Below are 18,233 nucleotides of genomic sequence, written 5' to 3' on the forward strand. Positions count from 1 at the left end.
CAGCAGCAGAGTCCATTTTGGAAATTAATTTCCGACCAATTTTACAAATAAGTGGACCAAGACAACTACACAGTGATGAAGTATGGACTTTGGACAAATAGATTTGGGTGTTGTTGATCAGGAACAGTAAGGGGGACAAATTCAAATTTAAGCTCAAAGTCAGCACATTGTCACGGTAGACTGCATTGCTGAATTTGCCTAAGTCTGAAACAGCAATAAGTAGCTGAGTTTGGAGCCGATTTCAGACGAATGTAGAGTAAAAGATGTAAGTGTTTTTGGGAAAAATGGAATCCTTGAAGGTTGTAGAACACAAATGGGAAGAAGTTGGACTGAAAGAAAAGGATTTGGATCACTGAAATCATTTACAAAGTAGGGTAAATGACCCTGTCGAGTGACTGACGAACTGAACTTCGAGTTCAGAGAAATTCAGACAAATGAGAGAAAGAGTTCAAAATTCTACTGTGCTAGGATGATTATCTCAGGTCGGAGCAAAAATAAAACTTAGAGAGTTCAAGTTTATCTATAACTTTGCTTAAAGGACCGGGGAGTCGTCGGATTCAAAATCGACCGTGATTTGGATCTGAATCTCAGGCATCAGAAAAACAAGAAAAGTGGGGGGGCGACAGAGCAAGCAGGACGTGTCGCCGCCGGTGCTTCTGCCGCTGTCCAGCTCAGGTAGCTAGGCCACCTCCTCACCACGCAAGCCTACGAGTAGACCACGGTGTCAACCATGCGCACGGTGAAAGCTTCGAATAACTACCGCTCCCGCCGTCGTGCTTACTGCCCGCTCTTTTTACCGCCGCCGCCCTTTCTGTCCAAGCCGCTGCCGCCGGGTGAAATTCCTCCTATACACCGCAGCTCCTGTCGATTCCCTCCGTCCACACCTCCCCACACACCCCACCGACAACCCTAGCAGCTTGTTGTCCAGCCTCTCCGCCGGCATGCCATAAACCACCGACGTTTCTATCCGTCGCCGCCGCGCCTCCTGCTCACGGTGAGCACCTCCTTGCTCTTGTTCTCTTTCTTTATGGGTAGTCGTAGGCGGGTCCTTGGGGTGCTAGAAAGCCGTACAGGGAGTTGTCGGGGTAGACCAAGCCGTTGTCGTGCTTAGCCATGACCGGCCGTAGGCGCCGCCGCCCGCCGCCGTGGAGGGAATGGCTCCGGCCATTTCCCGGGGAGCTATCGCCGCGCACGGGTGCGTTAGAGCATGGGGATGCTTCCCCGGCCTAGCCCCGTCGCTAGTGGGGCGCCGGCCGACGAGTCGCACCGCCCCCTGTCGCGCCTGGTTTTGGCGGGAGGAAGAAGAAAGCGCTGGAGCTGCGGGCCCGCGCGTCAGAGGAAGCAGGGGGAGAGAAGGGGGCCGGCCGAGCGGGAAAGTTGGTTGGGCCGGGGTCTAGTTGGCCCAAAGAGCCGGTACGAGCGGCCGATGGAAGAAAAGGCCGGAGGCCCAGGAGAGAAGCAGGCCGGTCTCGCGGGAGAAGAGAAGAAGGAGAGATGGGCCGTTGGGCTGGTGCTGGTCCGAGTTAAGGAAAAGAAAAAGAAAATCGGCCCAGTAGGGCCCGGCCGAGGAGAAGTGGCCGGCGGGTAAGGTGAACAGGAGGAAGGGGTGGATCCGAGCCGCGGGCCCAGCGTAAGAGAGAGGGGGTAGAGTAGGGTCGCCTGAGAAAAGTAGCCGGGGGTGTTTTTTTGGGGAAAAGTTAGATTTCCTTTATAGAATAAATAGTTTAAATCCGAATCTCACCATTTAAATCACATGAATTTCTAGGAGTGTCCAAAATTAGTGAAACCAATTTTGTTAGGCTCATTTTATTTTCCTTTATGCATTAAAATTTTTATACCCTAGAAAAATAATAAAAATTTGGGTATTTATTTAATGCCTTTCTTTTAAGGTATTTAAATAAATACTTAATCTTTATTAAATGCATAAAATATGGAATAATATTTTCATAATCACAAATTATTATTAACTCATAGGAAATTAGATTTTAAGGCTAGAAAATAATTATAACATTTTCTAAAAATAAAAGAAAAAGCCCTAAGTAAGGTTAGTTAAGGAAATAAAATTGTGGGCTAATCTTTTCGGGTTTGTGTGTGTCGGCTTGCAACTTTATCATGATAAATTGTACAGTCCTTGTTGGCTTGCAACTTTATCATGAAGGAAAGTTGTATAGTCTTGTATTCAAAAAGTTGCATTCCTAACCCCTGCATATGCTTTGTCTTAGACACCGAAGCGCCAGAAGGGGGTTTCTCGGAATATTCAGAAGGATCTCCGGAGTTTGAAGAGATCTTTGAATTGGTTCCCTGCGAGGCCAACCCTTCAGACAGTGCTAACTTTTTTAGCGAACAAGGCAAGCCCCGGTGCATTATACCTATTATTTTGGAGTCAATATTTCATGTGTCCAATTATCGGTTATCTGCTATATGTATGCACTAAGTCTAGGAGTTGCTTGAAACCCATTCTTGTGCATTATCATACCTTGTTTTAAGGACATCTTTGCCACTTGTTCAAACCTTTAGAAAATAACCCAAGTCTAGAATTGCTTAGTTGCTCAAACACTTGCTTTACCAAACCTTAAGGTAAATATTGAGTCATGCATATTAATTATGGAAAGATAACTTGGAAATCAAGAAGCGGACAGAAGCTAGGGATGTAGTTCTATCTGCTAGATTAATCTGGTTAAGGCCCGATTCGTTGTCTTAACCTTTGATCAAGTGAAAGACATCTGATCACTTACTGGGTATGGGACCAGCAAAGCCCAGTAGGTTAGTAAACCCTCTGATTGGGAATACTTCGTACCTGCGCTTGACGTGCTGGAGATTGGCAGGGGCGTAGCCTGAAACTCACATGGTGATCGGGCCAGACGTGGGGTCCCATGTGGGGGTGCGTCCCTAGGTCCGGGTAGTCTTATTCCCAATCATTGGATTTGCTAATCGAAAAGTCGTTACGTACGACCTGGACAGTCGTATATAGCTGGTGATCAGGGTACTCTCCTGCAGGATGTATTTTGATCCGGATCGCCGCAATTCTCGGTTATGAATGCACTTGATCACTGTTGAGCATCGTAGCATAAATTCATGATTGCTATATCTTTCCATTAAGCTTTGGTGTATGACTTAATACTTTGTTATTTGCAAGTAGTCTTTTATTATCACCTAGAATGGTTAGGTAATGACTTAATCCAAATAATAGATAAAGCTAAGGTCTCACTTTAGTAAGCTTTTTGGAGAAAATGTGTCAGCCAAGTACACTGAAAAAGCTATCATGTAATTCCAAGAAAAACTATTATATTGGTTAGTCGGGTAAGCCTTGCTGAGTACCTCGTACTCAGGGTTATCCCTTGTGGCTATTTTCAGAGGCACCGCAGGAATCCACCGAGGAGGAAGCCCCAAAAAATTAGGGTATTGTTATGAGTCTCACAATACCCTTAGAGGCAAATCTTAAATGCTCTCTCCACCTGAACCGTTTATGTTTAAAATCCTAGAACTTCTGTCTAACCTACACTGTTAAGTTTTGTTTCAAACTATGTCTTGTAATAACTCGTAACTTGTGTATGTATGTAAAAATGTAATATTTGTTAATGCTATCCCATCGCGGATACAATCCTGATGTATGGCTATGGGACACGACGTGGATCTTCGAGGAGTCCTAGGGACACTCGACGGACGATCGGACTTATACTGTTTTAAGTGTGTTTCGGATAATTGCTGCATCGGCAACGATTAGGCGCATTTAAACCAGTTTAAGTTGGACGGTTCCGCCACAGTATGTTGCTCGGTCTCTGCGTGAAACCATTGCTACAATCTCTCATTATATCACCACCTTACTTTCATAAAGAATGCATTTGTGAGAACATGTATTACTGTGGTAAATACCTCTCACCAGTGAACGAGAGAAATTCTCCATAATTGCCACCTTTGCTTTGACCCAATTTGAGTTTTGATATACTCTGCCTAGGAATTTTTGTCTGGATCCAGTTTAAGGTGTATAACAATTTTGAGGAGCATATGTCGATAATTTGTAGTCTTTGTATAATTGATTCAATGGAATCAATATAGCATGTGAAATATTAATCCTTTAAAACTCTTATCTCATTTCCCACGATGATAGAGTTAGGGTGTTCCAATGACCCAGTGCCTAAATTTATGTGCATATGTACTGGATTTTTGAATGCTGAACATTCATAGGCTTTGGATTTGAATATCCGTAAAGTGTTTAACAACATGCATGATGTTGATTTGCATTTACTATCTTGGAGGATGTCTCCCCCTATTTCCGCGAATGCTTGTAATAACCTATATCTCTAGTGACCATACTTCTCTCCCTCTTATTTTAATTTGGGAGTTGAGCGATCTTGTTAGATCATCACTTTTCTGGCACACTAATTGTAGGGATTTAATATGATGAAACTTTTGGTAAGCAAATGCATTTGGCAGACTATTTATAATGTGTTACAAATATAAGATGTTCTAAACTGTTGATTCAGATATTCTTTGGTATGTACGTGGATGTGAGGATTGAATATGTGTAACATTCATTTTAGATTCCTAACATTCTATGTGTGCTATTAATCTTCCCCTAATGCCTGGAATTATCCTCAAAGTGTTATCAACATATGGGCTTGTGTGTAAATCCCTATATGAGACCTAAGGTATTATATGAATGACGGATAATAATACCTTTTGTGGGTCCCTAATGCCCATGATGTATGTTGCGGTGGTGATATTGGTGTGTAAAATATTACCAACAGGCAGATGGGAAATATTTAGCTGTGGCCAAGTTTTCATGTTCTAAATACAACGGAGGGAGCCGTATGATTGCAATTTTATGAATTTAGGTTATGCAGTGTGTAAGTCCACATATTACCAACTTGATGTTGATAAATTGAAGTCTATTTGATGATCATGCAAATAAGTTATCTCGATAAGAGATTCAGTTAAGCCATAATTGATATGAACATATGGTACTTAATGATATAGTTCCCAAAACCAAATAATTCCATATGAATGGATGTGATCTTGTGTTTAGGAAAATTTTTGCTCCAAATTGAAAATTTGAGCGATGAATTTGGTAAGAATTGTGGTGCCTTATGATCAGTAAGGGACACATGTGGGACTATTTGCAAATGCATGCATGAGTACTTTAGAGTGCCCATATAGTCCATAAATAGCTTAATATGGCCAACATATCTTGAATGCATTCAAGAAATTTGGTGGCTCATTATTTGGAATTCTAAGGTAAGAGGATCTTAAAATTAATTCTCTTGTGGCACATGCGGTGCACAAAATCTGAGGATTTTGAGAATGTATGCTATGACCAATATAATTGATAATATTTTTCTTATCATTCATGAGTTAGAATGATCAAGGCTATCATGCCAATTCATGATATGACCAAGATTGAAAATTTATTTTATATGCAACATGTCATACGGGATTGATGTATGCACATATAACATATCCCAAATGATATGAAAGGAATTATATGAATATTGAATTTTCATGTCCATCATACCAAGTTGAGTGCTGATATTTCAACATTACTCTTAATAATAGGTTTCGATATGAAACCATACAAATGGATGTCATGAAATTGGGGTATTTGTAGAATACATGAGTGCATCTACAATGAATAATTAGATACCTATGAGGAGAGTATATATTTCTCACAATTGTGATAGTGGTGATCCACTTAATGAAATTCCTTTTCTTTCTTGTTTGATCCTGAATGAATACCATGTACGAGGTACATGATATTAATGATGGACAATATAGTACATGTAGTAATATAGTGTTGAACTAATGATAATTCCATAAATTATATGGAAATATATGGAGATCTAATTTATTAAAGTGTGCTTCCAATTGATCTCCTTGAACTCACTTTCCTCTAATGGAGTGGAGATATTGTTTGAACCAAATATTTCATTTGGAAATCATGTGTACATGAATGTACAACCACACTTGAGACAAATGTGAGATTTGTCATTATGGTCACTTTTATGGAAAGTGACATTTTATGTTTGAGATCCATTGTGTTGTAAATTCCATGAACTGAAAGTTCTATTATTTGTTGATAACTCTACTAGGAGTTCAAAGAATAAATGGATCTTGCTCCTTTGGATACTCAGACTTGTAAAAATTTGAATGGAGGAAATGTAGTAACACACAAAGGTGCATGTATGGTAATGTAAATAATGGATTGGGTACTTTGATTAGGGTAGAACTATGGTGCCATTGGTGCCATGGATCTCCCAATGATATCGTTGATATCAAGTGCCCATGCTGGATAGTAAATCCTATCCAATTCGAATTTAGAAAATTCCATTTTTGGAAACATCAGTCATGTCCTACATGAGTAAGTCATGTTGTTTAATGAATTTACTCGAGGAGTAAATTATATAGCATGAATATATTAAGATGCAAAATTTATTTAAATCAAGTTGATACTTGATTATAAGTGGACTATTCTATAATTGACAAGCGACAGAAGTCGTTGCACATGTTTTGCACTCCATTCTTGTGAGAATAGATGATCTGATGATCATTGCCAAAACATAGTCTATGTATATATGACATAAGATAGTCACTTAAATATGTTGCACTTTTCTTCTATTTATTTAAGCAAAAGTTGATGCTTAATTTTGAATTCAAGATAAGTCTTGAATTATTCTATGCAAAATCTTGTACATTCAAAATGTGGCTTGAATTACAAGTAATGTTGACATAATATTTGATAGGCGATGAAATCGTTGTTATTATCGAGTGCGACTCGATTATCATGTACTAGTAAGTTAACACACGAAAAGGTAATCACCATAATGGTGTAAACTTTGAAGTAGTGGATGAGGAACTCATTGCTATAGGCATAGTTTGCATGATTGCAATAAATGCTTTAGAGTCCACTCATATGTGTTACACTAGTAATATTAGGTCATCACATGAAGAGTAATCCCCATGTTGGTGTTATGATTATGCAAAAATAGTGAAGGCAAGATGATTCTTGCAACAAAATAAGGTATATATCAATGGGTAGTGCAATTGTTGTAAATATATTATTTATATTCCTGTGGGAATAAATGACTTGATAGTCATAATTAATACAGATTTTTTTTCAATTTTTATGAAATTTTTGATATACACATTGAAGGTAATCATCATAAAGATGTAGACCTTTTAGTGATGAGCAAAAAGCTGCCTAAAAGTACGGTCTTTGGGCAAATAAATTCTTTGACAAGAACTTATCGTAGCCAGTGCCTAGGTCGCATCACCTTGTGTGATTCCAAAATTATATTGATATACATTAATTTAAATTTTACATCACCTTCTACATGATGTAGAATATTGATTAAGTATTAATTATGCAAACAAAATAGATTGCATATGTAAAGATTGTTCAACACCGATGAAAAGATATGCGGATCATGATGATGCTCAATTACTGTGGTAAGTTTGGCATCCTTATTACATTGGTGCTAATACTGGATGGTATACATAGATAATTCACAAGGGAACTCGTAAATCAGAACAATCAAGTGTCTCAATAGTAATATTCAGAACAATAGACATGCTAGACCATGTAAATAAGTAGAAACCAGGAGAGCTCTTTATTGAAATTGGGGGCAACTTGGGCTGCACTGAAATGGGGTGTAACCCCTCCTCATCCTGTTGTGCAGTACGGACCATACGATGTATGAGGAATGTGGGACTCCAGTGGTGGAACGAGGGAGCTTTGTCCATGGCGAGCATTCCAATGCCCACGGTGACAGTAGCCACCAAAACGGCAGTGACCGCGACGAGCACGATCTGACGTTGCCGTAGAGACGCACGGAGGCGCTTGTGGATGTGAGCCGTAGCTGTTGTCGCGGTGGCCATTGCAAGATGTGTTGTTCTGTCTGGGAGCAGCAAGCGGAACACGCGGCTGCTTGCCAGCACCAGCGGACTACACAGATTTGTGTCTACGGAGAGCGTGCAGAGGCACTGGCACATGATGACAGGAGGAGTCCTGCGTGGTGGCCAGCATGCACCAGTAGCTTAGGAGGATTTGCACCTGCCTTTTTCTTGAGCAACGTATGAACGTGTTTGTTCATCTTTTATCATTGCTCATAGATGCAGTGAAACCTCTTGCCCGTCTATGTGAAATTGAAGGCTTGCATGTCTGTTGAGTAGCGTGTGCCTCTGTACTTACAATGATAGTCACGCAGAGGACGACGATGGAGGGAAAGCACCCTAGTTGAAGTCAATCCCATATTGCAGAGGCAAGCAAGTTTGTGTTGTTGGCCAAACTCAATGGAAGGATAGAGCAAACGTGGCTGATAACGTGTTAAAGAATGAAAAGTGGAATGGATTGAATGGAAAGGTTGTATTGATAGAGGGAGTCTGTACGTATTTATACTCTACCAACAGACAGGAAGTGGCCCCTTCAAGATGACTGTTCATGCCTTGGGCTCGCAGTTCCCCTCTTGGTAGTTATCCACTAATTAACTAATTAATTCAATAACTATAATAATTGATCACTAATTATGTGTTTCACAACACATAATTTCATGGTGTGGTTTCATAGGATCAAAATGGCATTTTAATTTCATGACTTAAGGAGAGTTGGTATTCGCGTAGAGTTGGTTTCATCCGGATGAAACTAGTTCCCTCTCTCTCTTCTTTAATTTCATGCCATGTCATCAAAAATTCCTATGTAGTATACTAATTAATGAGAATGAAACTTCATGAAACTCCCTATTGGGAGTAGCCTAATTATATTAGCATGACATGTCATCAAAATTGTTGATGTGTCGCATCATTAAATGAGAATGAAACTTCTATGAAACCACCATTAGGTAATAGGCTAAAACTATTGGTGGTAACGACGTTGCACAGATAATTTTTATGTGACTATATGTTAAATAAGCTTTAGCATTTATTAGTTTCAATCTATGTTGGCCTCCATAATTTTTTTCAAGAAGTGGTCTTTGTTTTTTGAGGTGATTAGAAATCAAAGGTGTTAATTGATGAAGGGCATTTTTACTTGAAAATATTTCATGCTATTGCTAGCTAGGTATAGTTCACAGAGATTAAAAGGTTGATTTTCGTATTATGGGTGTGTTTGGTTGAGCTGCGGCTTTTGAAAAGTAGATGTGAACTGTGAGCTATGGGTTGTGAAAAAGCCATTTGGTGGAACAACCGTGGCTTTTGAAAAAAGTAGCGTGTGGACCCACATGTAATTCATAGTCCCCCTCTCCCTCTCTCACTAATGAGCGGACCGCTCGTCAACTCCTTCTTCCTCCAGTCTCTCCACTGCTCCACCCTACCTCCCCTGCTCCTCCTCCTCCTCCCTCTCCACGGCGTCGCGGTGGTGGGCGCGGAGAGAGGCGCCACCACCGCTGGCCGGGAGGGCGCCGATGCCACCGGCTGGGAGAGAAGGAGGAGGGCCGCCGCAACCGGGAGAAGAGGAGGGGGCGCCGCCGCCGCCGCCGACAGGGAGAGGAGGAGGAGGTGCGCCGCCGGCAGCCAGCCGGGAGAGGAGGAGGAGGGGTGCCGGTGCCACCAGCCAGGAGAGGAGGAGGAGGGCCGCCGCCGCCGGGAGAGGAGGAGGGGCGCCACCTCCGGGGCCGAGAGAGGAGGAGGGGGGCCGCCACGGTCAGGAGAGGAGGAGGAGGGGCGTCGCCGGTGCCAGTCGGGAGAGGAGGAGGAGGGCTACCGCCGCAGGCCAGGAGAGGAGGAGGGGTGCCGCCGTCTGGGAGAGAAGGAGGGGTCCGGGCACCGCGCCGGGGATGGGAGAGGAGGAGGCGTCGAAGAAGACCGAGGAAAAGAAAACGAACCGGTACCTCGTAACCAGTGGCAGGTGGGTAATTTTTTAGAAATTACCATTCCACAGCCAGAGGAAGAAGCAGGAGCGAGCGGCTGTGGATTTTGTACTCCACTAAGGAGGAAGCTGCTTTTGCCCAAAGCACCTATAAGTTGGGTAGCCCTTTGGTTAGCTTTTGGCTTTTGAGAAAGTCCAACCAAAGGCACCCTATACGGTTTTGTGTTTTCAAGCGGCTTTTAATTAATTACAGACTAATTAGATATTCTCTTGGTTTGAAATTATAGAGTTCGTTTCATTTCATATGACAAGCCTTTAACCCACTATTACTCTATTAATAAATTATTTTTAATTCAATTTTGTTGTGGTGGATTCAAATTCAAAATACTTTCCAAAGAGTATGATATAGAAATAAAATATTAAATAGAGTGGCTCTTTCATTAGGGCTGTGATGGCAATCCTTCATCGCTCATCACACCACTTTCCGCGGGAACACGCATGACCAATGCCCGACCACCCTCTTCTTTTTGTGCTGTGTATGTTTACATGATTAGTAACCACTAATGACGTTAGCATGATTAGGTTCCCACGTTCGTCAAATGTACGTACTCTTGAACTGTACAAATTGGTTAAAAATGACCTAATGTTTAATCGAACCCTAAGGTTTAGCTGACATGGCAGCCACTCAAATTAACTCAAATTTTCATCACGTCTCTCTCCCCTTCTGCGTACTGATCGGGGCTCGTAAGCTGACTCGGCTCGCTCGACTTTTAAACGAACCCAGCCGAGCCTTTTAGCTCATTTTCTTAACGAGCTAGCTCGTGAACTGCTCATGAGATGTTTGATTAGCTCATTAGCCTTGATAACGATGAAAATACCAGAAATATTTTTCATCTCATGAGATGTTCGATTAGCTCATTAGACTTGATAACGATCAGAAATATTTTTCATCAATACAGTTATATTATTATTATTTGGTTAAATAAACTTGTTGTTCAACTTGTAAGTCAAATCTAAGTATTAATTAAGTCTACTCTGAGTCTCCAAACATCTATATTATCCTAATTTATTAACTTATACTATTTATTTTTATAAGATCATCATAAATTAAACTTTTAAATATTGTTAGTATATTTAAATTATCATATATTAAGTAAATGTAATCTCTAATCATAATATTAATGTTCAATAATACTAGGCTCGTGAACCAAGCTGGCTCGAACTTCAAACGAACCGAGCCAAACATAATTTTAGCTCGTCAAGCTTAATGAGCCGAGCCGAGCTAGCTCGTTATCAAACGAGCCAAAACAAGCCGAGCCTTAATGATTCGAGCCGTGCCACCCCTATTTCCATGCCCTCTCATCTCGAGCAAGTGCACGCAACGAAAGGATATCTGTGTGTGTACCTCCTTATAAAAAAAACAGTGTGTGTACCTTGCTCCATGTGGATCGTGAGTTCGTGACTTGGGTCATGCACATTCCAGTAAAGGCCCATTTCCGGCCCAGTAGTGGGCTACAGAATATGTAGTGTCTGCCATCTTTAATCTGAAATCCCCCTCAAAAAAAAATCTTTAATCTGAAATAGGTCTCAAAAAAAATCTTTAATCTGAAATCTTTGAATTGATCCTTGCGCGAATCCTGTTCTCCGCAGAAGGCTCGTAAATATACTGCCTTTTCCACTGTGTTAATATTTTGCAATTCTAGCTGCTCATTAATTTTCTGATGACTATTTCAGTAGGAATGTATATATGTATACATACATCTATACGGATTTGCAGTTTCAGTGTTCTTGAGTTGTTCAGATGATCTCCTTGCCATCGGCACCCTCTGCTGCCACCTGACCAGAGGCAGCTGCATCAGAGCCATCCACGCCGGCGTTGTACCACCTCGCGCACAGCAAGAAGCAGAAGAAGTTGAGCACGCTGAGAGCGGCCAGCATCCAGTAGAACAGGTCCAGCCTGTCCTTGTTCAGGTCGTTGTCGCCGAGCCAGCCGCCGCCGCCGCCTTGACTGGCCGTGACCCTGTTCACCAGCGACACGAGCAGGGAGCTGAGGTAGAACCCGAACGCGTAGGAGCAGTAGGTGAGTGCCGTGAGGAAGGCCTGCATGCCGCCGGCGCACGCCTGCTTGTAGAAGAACTCGATGAGCCCCACGGCGGTGAACATCTCCGACACGCCGAAGACGAGGAACTGCGGCACGATCCAGAGGACGGACATCTGGTGGCCCCCCGCGGTGGCGGCGTCGCGGCGCCGGCGCTCGACGGCCGCCGCGGCGACCATGGAGAAGGCGACGGTGCCGAGGCCGACGCCGATGCGCTGGAGCGGGGTGATCCCGGACCGCGTGCCCGTGGCGCGCTTCATGAGCGGGACGAGGAGGAGCTCGTAGGCCGGGACGAGCGCCAGGAGCATGGCGTAGGGGATGGCCTGCAGCGACGCGGGCGGGATGCGGAAGGAGGAGCCCGGCGGGAGCGTGGTGTCCATGGCGCTCCCCTGCTGCACCGAGAACGTCTGCAGCTGCGCGAGCACGGTGTTGAAGACGATGGTGCACGCGAAGATGGGCGTCACGGCGAGGAGCGTCTTGGCCTGCTGCACCTCCGCCACCGTGCACAGACGCCACGGGCTCTCCGGCTTCGTGTTGGGACCCTGCGGCGCCATCCGGATGCATGCCTTGTCCAGGAACCTGCAAAAATTGACAATCTTTCCCCTGTCAGGGATCACATCTCGGAGCAGTATGCCGGTATGCGCATTGGCAGCAGCGGCCTGCTCCCTCTGCATGAACAGTGAATACCAATTAGATGTTGACCTGAATTTGTTGCCGTGGCGGAAGTTGCCGGCGGCGGCGCGTGCCGGCTCGCATGCTCCGGCGTTGACAGAATTGGAGCTGGAAGGGCACACTTGCTTCCTCTTGCTGTAGGCGGCAACGAAAACCTGGTGAATTTTGCACCGTTAAGCAGCTATGTCAGGAACTCTGAGCTGAAAACGCTAAGGTAAACCTGATGCTTATGCAAAAATCTGTTCAAAGAAACAGTATATGAACTTAAAAGATTTTTGTGGAAATGAACTTAAAAGATTTAAATCTAAAAAACATCAACAGGATAAATCAGTAAAGTGTTTTTTTCTGATTCTTGCACTGAATATTTAAGTGCAAATATTGCTCATGTCACAGTTTAAACAAACTGCAGTCAGTTCTGTCGTTATCGCTGTCGTCCAAACCACAGCTGCACAGTACTGACAGCTTAACAGTGCACAAATCATTAGAGCCGTTGCTGACACAGTATCTTACTAGATCAGATCCGTCGACCCAGAACTATGCAGGTTCGTTCCACCTATCATATGATCACAAACGGCCAAACGCCGATGGAGCTGCAGAATATCGCTTGCAGGGGACCGTTCTGACTGAATGGTGACAACCTACTATCTCAAGTATATCTAATGCAATCCTCAAGTACTTAGGTGATGAGTATAAAAATTGATCATACAAATGATCATGACAAAAGGTCTTGCGATCTGCAGTATCTTGGAACTTTCTTAAATCAACGTCTTGATTAGCACAAATCAATGTTTAACATGCATGAACGAGCCACTAGCAAAACAGTCCATACTGCGCGACAAAAACCAAATAGATTAACGCTTTATGTTTGTCAGGATTCATGCAGAGTTTCCTAGCATTTTGATCCTCAATGCGACTGGTTTACCGTACAGAAGAATGAAGATGAACTCAACCGCAACATGGTATCAGTTCAGAAGTTCAGAGCAGCTTGCTTACCCTTGCAATGGGGGTGAAGATGCTGCCCTGCGGGGGCTTATTCCGGTACAGTGCGGCGCCGGAAACGAGGCTGACGAGCCCGGCGGCCATGGCGGCGGCGGAGATGCCGAAGCCGACGTCCATGCCGGAGTGCGTCTGGACCCAGACCAGCGCCGTGAGGGCCACGAGCTCGCCCGCGCAGAAGCTGAAGTAGGCCGAGTTGAAGTAGGTGGAGAGCCTCCCGGCGCCGCCCGGCGCGGCGGCGTCGAACTGGTCGGCGCCGTGCGCGATCATGTTGGGCTTGAGGCAGCCGCTGCCGAGCGCCACCAGGTAGAGCGCGAGGAAGAAGACGGTGGACTTGAAGCCGCTGGCCTTCTCGCAGCTCCCGTCCATGGACGCCATGTTGCACGGCGGCGGCTTCAGCTGCGGCAGGTGCGCTTGCAGCGACAGCAGGATGAAGCCCTGGTAAGTAAAAACATAGCAAGTGATCGTGTCCATCATCAGATCATCACACATACACGAAAAACAACAAAAAATCTTCGTTTTAAAGATTGCTAGGTGATCCAAAAAAATCTTTTGTTAATAGCAGTGTTTAAACTTTTTAAGGGTCACTTGCAACTGCAAAAGGTGATCCAAAAAACCTTCATTTGGTGATGTTGCTTTCAAGTCCCCAACATCATGTTCCGTTTGCACGTGTACCACCCCGAATTCGACTCCGCTTTGGTTGTGGTGGCCGGCCGCGCGTGTACGAACGGCCACGCCGTTTTGCGTTGAATTCAACCTGGTCCCTGGAGCTTTTGGAAACCGGGAACCAAATCTCTGCTGGTCCATGACTGGTGATTGGCGCCTTTTTCAGCTCCATCCATGCACCCATGATCCATGTTTATCGATCTACTACCTCACTTTCGGTGAAAACAACGGTAAACAGGTGAAAACCATTTGGATTTGGATTGGCCTGGTACAAACCACTCTACGGTTTAAGGCTTCAAGTAAACACCGAAGTGCGTTTGACTTAAAGAGTACAACATCTATCTTTCCTCGTCAGCTTTAAGCTTTTGGGACGGAGAAAACCGGCGTGTTGGGTGGAACCAACTATTTAGTAGCGAGAGCGTGGAAGCCGCCATTAGCAGCAGCAGGAACGTACCGAGAGCTCGACGAAGCCGAAGGTGAGCATGGTCCAGAAGCAGCCGAGGTAGGAGTCGGAGAGGAACCCTCCGAGGAGGGAGAGCAAGAAGATGGTGCCGACGAAGTTGGTGACCACGTTGGCCGCCTGCGACAGCGGGAAGTGCATCTCCCCGAACACGTACGTGATAAGGTTGTTCCCCACCGCCGCGATCGCCATGATCTCGAACCCCTGGATCCCTGCAAAGCACACACAAAGGCAGGCCCGTCCCCTGGTCAGCACCAGTCGTCTCTCGCTGCGAGAACTACTAAGCGACGACGACAACCCAATGCGCCCGTGAACACTGCCAGCGGCCGCGCACGCACCTAGGACGAAGACGGCGGCGCGCATGCCGCCGTGCCGGTGCGGCCGGCACGGGCGGCCGCGCCAGTCGACGGCGACCGCCGCCGCCTCCGGCGCCCCCGCGCGGCTCTCCACGTCCATTTCCTCTGGAGCCTCTCTTGTTTCTCCCTCTCTTTCCTGCCGACACAAGTCAACCCGTGTGGTAGGTAGTGGTAGCGACTAGCGAGCTCCGCTGCGGAGGCAATGGCGAGTCGGTCAGCCTGGGCGCGTTATTTATAGGAGGATCGGAGGAAGGCAACGAGCCGAGGAGAGGAAGCAGGCGTGTGTGATTGGGCTCCTGCTCGGCAACCCGCCGCTACGCGCACGTACGCAGGGAGCTGAGCGCCAGTCACTAGTTCTGAACGCCGAAAGGAGCCGAGCCGGCGCGGCAGGTAGCTTGCTTGCCAAGTGCGGCCGGGCCTACCCCTTTCACGTCGTCGGAAAAACTCGAAGGTCCACGCCGACGCGTAGTGCTGCGTCACTGTATGCCCCCGCTCTGCTGCTGCCGTAGTGCTGCGTAGAAAGATACGCGCTCGGACACTGCACTCCATGCCTGTTGTTTAATCATCAGTGCGCCGTGGATGGACTGACGAGTTGGTAGTGGCCAGAGACGACTCTGAACTCTGGAGTCAGATTGGTGGCTGGGCTGGGTGTGTTGGTGGCCTGCTTTGACACCCGGCCTAATATGGATAGGATTCGGTAGTGGTCTATAAGGTCAGGGGTGTATGTTAGTACCATTGAATAAGGGTGGAATCAATTTATAAGTTTTTGTCCACCAGCTATAGCATCTTTAGATTAACCTTTTTATACGAAATGAGAATGAAAGTGTAAGTAGAGTACCATATGTACACGTGTCCATCCCTCGGAAGGGTTGGACGGGCCTGACCTATTTCAGTTTTGCAGGTAACTGAACCGGCCAAAAGGAGCTCAGCTGTAAACTACTGTTTGTTTGACTAGAATTTTGTGCATGCGGTGGTGAGAACTGAAATGAGATGTGAATCTGTTGCGATGGCTTTAGTTTAGTTTTATCAGTGGGTTGTTCAGATCGACTTTCAGCAGCAAGCGACTAAGCTAATCCATCCGGACACGACAAGTCATCTACGTTGCCACCTCAAAAGGTCAACGACGTGCGATCCAGTGGGGCGCGTTTACTTCTCTCGTTTTCAGGAGCAGAGGCCAGACGGACAGCGACGCCGGCCGGGAAATTTTTCAGCTGGAATGAAGAAGAGCGAGACGTTTTGTTCTTGGGAGATCGATCGGATCGACCTGCAGCGTCCAGCCTCGATCGATCTTTCCTTTTTTTGCTCGCCGAATGTCAATCGCAACAGGACTGTAGGACTGTAGGAGTAGAGGACAATCTGTCCATCTCTGCGTACGCATCGTCGCCTCAATGCTGCGCCCCTGCAGACAGATTGACACACGTCAACCACGAACCGTTGTTATGCTGATTCGGCGAGAACTGGATTTGTATCCTCGCTAGATTTGGCGGCGACATGCCGGCGCGTGCTAGGCCACAGACGTTGCAGGCCTAGGAGCTTCCCTATGCGGCAGGCCAGGATGGCCCCGGATTCGTTGCGTGCTCCTCCAAAAGACGGCGGTGGCAGCAGCCTTTCTCCATGCAGTAGTCAGGTCTTGTTTAGTTCCTAATTTGGGAGTGCCAAAATTGACATTTTGCCATAAATGCGCAACTGTAACGTTTCGTTTGTATTTGTGAATTATTGTCCAAATATTGACTAATTAGGCTCAAAAGAATCGTCTCGTAAAGTACAACAAAACTGTGCAATTAGTTTTTGATTTCATCTACATTTAGTACTCCATGTATGTACCGCAAGTTTGATGTGATGGGGAATCTTCTTTTTGCATAGTGTCAAAGTTGGGAGTTTGGAGGGAATTAAACATAGCCTCAGTGTGCAGAGATCTTTGCAGCTGCAGGGAGCAGGGGAGGTGAGTGACCCATATTCGGCCCTGCTTTGACACTATGCAAAAAGAAAATTTTTCATCACATCAAACTTGCGGTATATGCATAGAGTATTAAATGTAGACTAAATCAAAAACTAATTGAACAGTTTTGTTGTACTTTGCGAGATGAATCTTTTGAGCCTAATTAGTCAATATTTGGATAATAATTCACAAATACAAACGAAACGCTACAGTATGTTACAGTGCTACAATAGTAATTTTGCATCTCCAAACTTTGAGCAACGGCCGAAATCTGATCTGAGCTTCAAACTGACTCCCCAGCTTTGACTCCCCAGCTTCTGAAAGGCTCGTCGTGGCTCTTCTTTAATTTTATCTTTCCGCTGCAAATGTCACAAGGCACAGATTCCGCCGTCACGTGCGTGCTACAGTGCCCAATAGTAAAGGTTATTAGAGTACAAGTTCTAGACATGGTTGCTGATGATGGAAAATATAAGTTCTTCTAAGATTGCCCTAAATCACAAGTCAAACTATTTCTTTTGGAAAAGTCAATTTTAATCTCCTCACCTATTTACTTTGTTCACTTAACCCCTAAGAAAAATTCAGGCTCACTTTACTCCCCCAAACTATTTACTCCCCCAAACTATTTTATTTAGTCCAATCTACCCACTAGTTAGATTTTTCTTTTTTGTTTCTTTACGTACAAATTGAATTTTAATTTCTAACTTTGTCAGTTGACTCATAACGTTATGCTCTATGTTAGAATTCATGATTATTTTTTTACAGTTCTGTATATCTAAGATAAATTTCATATTAAATATTCCTAACCTATGAAAATAACCATGAAAAATTCTTAGTATAATTTTCTAACATAAGGCATCCTTTTTTGTATATGCTCACAAAATTTGAACTTAGAATTCAACTCATACAAGAGGAAAAAAAATAAGAGAAATCTAATTAGAGGTAGATCGGACCAAATGAAATAGTTCAGGGGAGTAAAGTGAACCAAAACTTTGTTCAAGGGGTTAAGTGGATAAAGTGGATAGGTTTAGGGAGTAAAATGCACTTTTTTCTTCTTTTTTTGACCATGATATGTAAAACTTTATATAAATGATAACATAACATTAGCATTACTAGATTCCGTATGAAGAATGGAATACTTTCAGAATGTACAACCCTTCTTCATTTTATATGATACTAAGTATATTTTTATAGATATTGCTAGTCAAAATATGATCTTCAAGATTATGCAGATATCCTAATAGACTTGTATT

At 44.4% G+C, this 18,233-nt stretch overlaps 1 protein-coding gene across 1 annotated transcript; it reads right to left on the bottom strand.

Moving 5' to 3' along the window:
* Positions 1-11,377: 11,377 nt before the first annotated feature.
* On the bottom strand, positions 11,378-15,662 carry LOC117862707 (protein NRT1/ PTR FAMILY 4.3). Its single transcript, XM_034746208.2, has 5 exons — positions 15,027-15,662; positions 14,683-14,900; positions 13,560-14,000; positions 12,597-12,721; positions 11,378-12,473 (listed from the first exon to the last, which is right to left on the bottom strand). Exons 1-5 carry the CDS (start codon positions 15,142-15,144, stop codon positions 11,594-11,596), a joined length of 1,782 nt encoding a protein of 593 aa, XP_034602099.1. The 5' UTR covers positions 15,145-15,662; the 3' UTR covers positions 11,378-11,593.
* Positions 15,663-18,233: the final 2,571 nt, after the last annotated feature.

The sequence above is a fragment of the Setaria viridis genome, chromosome 7 (genome assembly GCF_005286985.2).
Source record: "Setaria viridis chromosome 7, Setaria_viridis_v4.0, whole genome shotgun sequence".
NCBI lineage: Eukaryota > Viridiplantae > Streptophyta > Magnoliopsida > Poales > Poaceae > Setaria > Setaria viridis.